At 38.0% G+C, this 6,353-nt stretch overlaps 1 protein-coding gene across 1 annotated transcript in view; it reads right to left on the reverse strand.

Moving 5' to 3' along the window:
- LOC149153641 (peptidoglycan-binding LysM domain-containing protein) overlaps positions 1 to 6,071 on the reverse strand; it is a 46,315-nt gene extending 40,244 nt beyond the window's left edge. Inside the window, exon 1 of the mRNA XM_089445841.1 lies at positions 5,468 to 6,071. Coding sequence (XP_089301967.1) covers positions 5,468 to 5,917 — 450 coding nt within the window. The 5' untranslated portion in view covers positions 5,918 to 6,071. The remainder of the gene's footprint in view (positions 1 to 5,467) is intronic.
- Between the last annotated feature and the right edge of the window lie 282 nt (positions 6,072 to 6,353).

Here is a 6,353-nt window from a genome sequence, read left to right on the forward strand (position 1 = left end):
CTTGAGATAGCCGCAGTGGTGCCTGAGGCCCGTAGGCCGACATTTCTGGAGAAATCAGTAATGTCTGCGGCCACAAAATCGAGTACACTAAGCAGCATAACCCCTGTTGATTGAATGCATGCGAAATTGTATTGAAAGGACTCGTGATAATTCTCGGAGGCAGGTCGAGTCTGAACGAAGGGTTACACAAGTGGACTGAGCAGTCTTGTCCAGTTCTGTAGCGGTTCCGTATCATACTGATAGCACTGCAAGGGAGCATTGTGAGTAATAATTGGAGGGTGGATAAACCCTGAGTCAGGATTCATCATTCATTTCCAACAGTCAGCTACTCTTCCAGGGCTGGATTTATTCAGAACCCTAGGTCATTCATTCCAGATTTGCATGTAGTGATAATTGAGCACTGTTTCAGACTACGTTCTAAGACCAGGCAAATATGGTTGCTCACCATTAATTCTGTTGATCTGGATCCTGTTCTGGATCTTTTACTAGTGGCATTACAGTACTGTGTTAATGAATTATTGTTTTCACATTAACTGATTGGGCTGTGTTATTGTTGGAACTATCACTGCATTATTTATCTCATGAACGAATGAAAAGGAAATTTTTGTGAAGCCCTATTTGTATGCAGAAAACCATAGGCAAAATAAGAAGAAAATTGCACTAGTATATTACAGAGGACTTCATGTTAAATGCTTTTAATGGGATTTGCATTTTCTTTCCATCATCTGAGTCTTTTCAACTGAAACATCTTTCACCTGTGTGGCAATGTCCTAGGTGCAAATGGGAATCATCCTTGACAAATGTAAGCCTACCTGATTTAGAACATCCCTGCCTGAGGACCCACCTCCAGTGACACACACAAGCAATGCAACAAAAGATAAGAATTGTCCCCGTGTATCTCAAACTGAATTTCTGCTCAAATTGCAATTTATGATAAGAATGTTCCAGTATATGAAATTGTACATGTTGAATTTCAACCTATATCCCTCAAGTAAGTTGAAAATTACCAATTTGCACCTGAAAATACATAATTTTTTGCTACAGAAGTGCTCTTAACACACCACGGATAAAATGAAGAAGTTGTGAAAATAGGGGAGTGTACAATGATTAGCACCTCCAATGAATCTCTTAATCATGGTCCACCTATTTCAAGCACTGCACTGGCCACGGAAAACAATAAATCCCAGTATGCCATCACAAATCTCCATATACTGAAAATGGAAGTCAATGAATCCAAAGCAGAAAAATAAGATCTTCAAAGAAACTCCTAAGTTGAACTAACCCTTCACTCCGTAGATGCTAAATCCATTAGGTGGATGGTGCATACCTAAACCTCCCTCAAATATTAGCACAGACGTCCCACTGTATAAATGCATTGTGAACTGAAACTTTCTATGCCATTACCTTAGAGATGAACCTTCTGTGTCAGGGATATAATTCTTCATAGACCAGACGTGATACCATGGGATCTTTACTACATGGTTCTTACAAGCAGTTCAAAAAGATTTGCCATATGCATTATGCATATTGGAGTTTGACCTGAACATTCCTATAGATTTTAAATGAAATGACAGCTACTCCACACAGACCAAAATCTCCAAATAAATTACAATTAAAAAGGAACTGTAATAAGATTTAATTACCCTAACACCACATAAAAAAATTCAAGTATGCCATCAACTATAAAGAAGGTTATTGTCCATCACTTCCAGCAGGAGAGGCCTGGACTTGGATACAAGGCCTTTTTACAGGTACGTTTACGTAACAACTCTATTGGCAGGCTATCTTTCTCAAGAATCCTTGGTGATCCCAGAAAACTGTCTGGAATGTCTAGTAGGTATTCTGGATGGTCACCCTCCAATTGCCGTGGCAAAAGATATGTGCTAGAATTTTTCAAGATTGGTGCAAATATAGGGTAATTAAACTTGGTAAATTCTAAAGTTCAAAATATAAAGTTATTCAATGTTCAATGAATTCAATCACCTCAAGAAAAGATTGTGAAAAGCTAGATGCAGGACCTATATCTCATGACTTTCCCTATTTACATGGGTAGTTAGGAGAAGACTATTCTGACATAATGACAGGCTAGCATTTGCTCTTTAAAAAGATATGGCAATTGCATCACAGTTAGTAATACAAGTATTAAAAAAAGGCATTATCCACCCAGCATAAGACTGAGTATAAAGCATTTCATCTGCAATGAAGCAAATCATCTAACCCATACTAGATGCATATTGAATGTGAGAAGCAGCGATCAAAATTTTCCCCAACCTAGCCATTACAAGGGGTTCAAACCCATCTTACAAATGTAATTTAAAATTGTCCATCAAAAAAAGTATACATCTTTGAATTCACTGGTTATTAATGAAGGGAAACAAATCATATAAAATTTCAAAAGAAGGCCAAATTTTCAACAACACAACAACCTATTTCCCGGGGCAGTTAAACCACTGCTTTCCTCGGGTTCTTCTCCAAACACTTTTATCATTTATGTCCTCGAGGCAGCAACAGTCATCTATCAATTCTCTTGTCTTTATTTTCCACCAGCAATTTGTATTTGATATGAAAAGGGAGAGAAAGGCAAGTATAGAAATCAGGAGTATGAATGAATTAAGGAAATGGGCAAATAGAGAAATTGTGAGAATCATCAAGATAACAGACATCATCATGGGGATTGGGATTGAGGAAAATGGATACATGCTGGTTTTGAATCCAATTGCCTGGCATCGATGACATTGTCAAGAAGCTTGCCTATGTTTTTGAGCCCATACCTTTCATTCTGTTGCTGTCCTTCTCTGTTTGTTAAAGATGTAACATGTAGACAATCAACCAACTGGATTGGATTGCATCGCCGTTTTTGTTTATATTTAGTATGATCTATAGAGATTTTGTTTCTTTGTTTGCTTGTTCTGAAGGATTTGAACCACTGGCCCCTAGGAATGGCGAAACAGTTCACAATGAGGAGTATCGAGGTTATATGAGTGGGTGCAGGGGTGATGGACTTATCAATGTATGAGTGGCCTGTAGCCACCAGCTATCAGATAACAATCTATGCCAGCATGCTCAAAAAATCATAGGTTTGTGTGATAAGGGCATGACTATGGTGGATTTGCCCATGGTGAGAGGAATGAAGCGACATCATCTTCCCAGTGCTTAGCAACAATTTGGATGTCTGCGAGGTTTTCTAGGAATGAAAGGAATCCTTGTGGACGTCACCTCTGGTAAAGAAACTCTCCTAGTCAATATAACCAGCAGTCAGCCCTTGCTTGCCAAAGAGATCTACAAGGAAGCCAAAGCCTAAGGTTGCAGCTCCATTGACACACTAGTGTCAGCCTCAGGTGGGTACAAGGGGGCTAAGGACAACATTCTGGCCATCTTAGTAAGGGATTGTGCAGAAAGCATGGCAAAGTTGGAACCCTTGTTTAGGTCCCATGGGATCAACTACATATATGGGACCTACGGGCTTAGGGCAGAACTGTAACTAGAAAGATAATGAATCAGATTATGGTTGTGACTCGTGAGTGAGGCTTGCTGTTTCCTCACAATGCAAGGCTGGATGTCTCCAAGTACTTGTCAGTGATTTCCCGGGGAGCAATGGGGTCGAAGGTGATGGAACTGTTTGTCACAAGGTAGATTCATAGTGAATTTGTGCCAGGGGATGTCCAGAGTATGCGGTTAAGGATCTAGGCATGGAGTTGTAGGAGGCTGACAAAATCGGGGTTTCATTGTCAGGGTTGCCCCGCATCACCAGCTATATCTGTCTATGAAGGGAAATGGAGATGGGCAGCCGGGTTATCATGCTTTTATTACTTCCATCAAGAGGTAACCATTTTTTGGCATCTCCACTGGCCTCATCGTAACATTTCTAATGTAACCAGCATGCCCTGTTTTTGGATTTTTTTACCGGGAGGTGGATGCCCTGTCTTTTGAAATTGGAACTTATTATTTGATAAATTTGTCTTCCTCTTATGTTATATGATGTTTTTCACATCTTTGTCAGTGGTATAGTTGACATTTAATTTACTAGTTAGAAAAAATGGAAAGCCCACCCTGCCTCGTTGGCTTAAGCTATATTTCAGTCCATGTTTCTACAGACTGTGTCCTGTTATCAGTTCTTCTTATGACTGTAATGTACTGATTGTCGTGAATCCTCTATATAAACTTGTACTGCGTAAGATGAGTAGTCAAGAATTATGAGGTGAGATAACAGAAGCTCTTCAGATACATATTTTAAGTTTGTGTTAAATTTTTCTCCCTTAACAAACTCAGAAATCTTCAAATTGTTCTTAATGAAATAAAAATTTACAAAAGCATTATTGAAATATGGTTTCTACTTTGATTAGAATGGTGTGAGTACTGGCAATCATCAGGCTCCTCATCCAGCTCAGGATCTAATTAAAGATATCACTAACCAAACACGGAAGGATCCTCTACGGAGGGTGGGAGTTACATGTGTATATGAATTCTTGTAATTTTTATACACATATCCAATATACTAATTTGAAAGTAAGGAGTATGTTTTTATTAGTTTTTATTGAAACTACATTTTAATTACGTTGAGGTTGATTAATTTTTAACATTTTAGATGAGATTCTTCAGAATTAATCACAATGAGCATTTTGTGGGTCCACATTGGATTAATCATTACAGTGTTTCGATGATGAATCATATTGATTGTTTCGATTCGATGATGAATCACATTGATTGTTTCAAAACGTTGACCGAGAAAAAGCTCATTATGATTAATCCGGAAGAATCTCATCTAAACATTATGAATCACTGAAGCCTGAACTCAGAAATAAGTTTTAACATTGTAAAAAAATGCAAGGGAAATATTTTCTATAACATTTTTTTTATTAGAAGTGTACTTAATTTACTCTTGTCAATCTCTTCATTAAAGGATCGGATGAGCATAACTCTTCGACTTGAAATTAGAAGCAGCCATTCAAACCTAATCACGTGGAGGAAGTCTGTAGAATGAGCTGGGGAAAGGAAAATTGCTTACAATTCCAGTGCAGATGAAACAATTTGCTTTATTTTCTAGTGTTAATTTTTTTATTTTATAAAGAAAAAAGGGGCAAGATTTGTTTGCCTTCTGATACAGAAGCAACAGTGAAAATGGCCTTAAAATACCCTAAGTAACTAAACCTCAAAAAATATATAATGCTTAGATTGAGAGGATATATGTCCGGGATAATAAGAATCATATCCTTATTATGTACTCTTTCTCTCAGACTTCTGCGATATTTTTTAGAGGGTATAGAATCTTCGGGTAGACATCGCATTTATATTCTTTTCATGCATGCTTCAGACAAGATTAATGTGGTCCGTCATTAGAATCAAAATTTACATATAGATTTATTAAAAAATTTGCTCAAAACAACTGGATTTGGAAAGAACAGTTTCAGTGCAGCCAAAAATGGAAGAAATGTCAGAATAGTTGCAAAAAGATAGGTTAGAAACAAACATGAACTTGATATTTGACGGCAAGACCAGCCATGGTATCAGAGCGCTTCAACTTATGCGAAATTGCAAAGCGTCCGAGACTATTATCATGCCAGAAGCTCCCTGAAGACGGCCTGCCAACGACTTCCTTGAGTTTCCAGGGTGCTTTAAATGCATTTACTTGCACTTGAGACTCCGACGCAATGGAGTTCCACATCAAGCACACGCAGGCGGCTCGCGAAAGCTCTGCAGCGCTTAATCGTTCCAGAATGCTTCTCCACACGTCCTTTGATAGTGAGCACCAAGAATCTGGGTTCGAATTTGGGGCGGTTTCCATACTTTCGCGTGAATTATCGTCTGGGGTGTGTTTGACGCTGCAGGACTCGACAGTTGGTGAATTGGGTGTTGCTGGGGGTAGAATTAGCTCTTCCCATAGGCACAGATCGTCGTTTGATTCCCCGCAGCACCCCATTTTCTCAAACCTCCATTTTTATCGCACAGAGACAACATATTCATAAAATTTCAGAGAAGTTTGGCAAACTGGAAAGTCTTCGCTTTGAAGGTTGGTTGGGAACGCACGACGCACACAGAATTTGCAATAATTCTATAGGTTGGAAAAAATGGTTTTTTGAGGGTAGGGAATGGAGACTATAATGAAGTTTACTTTCAAATCTGAGTGGTCAATACAAACTACCCATTAATCATGATAACCTTATCTTTAAGAATATTATATTTAAACTTTAACAGAAGTTTAAGTTTAGCTTTTGCTTTATCTTCTTGTGAAAAGACGGTTTGGAATTTTATTATTTTTTTATTAAAATTAAATATCAGTAAAGTGGATTGATAAAGGTTAATTCCTATTAATACATTTATGGGTTATTTAATTTATTAGTTAAATTTATTAGTTA

Source organism: Pinus tabuliformis, chromosome 9 (assembly GCF_031772625.1).
Source record: "Pinus tabuliformis cultivar Carrire ecotype Pingquan chromosome 9, CPIR1, whole genome shotgun sequence".
Taxonomy (NCBI): Eukaryota; Viridiplantae; Streptophyta; class Pinopsida; order Pinales; family Pinaceae; genus Pinus; species Pinus tabuliformis.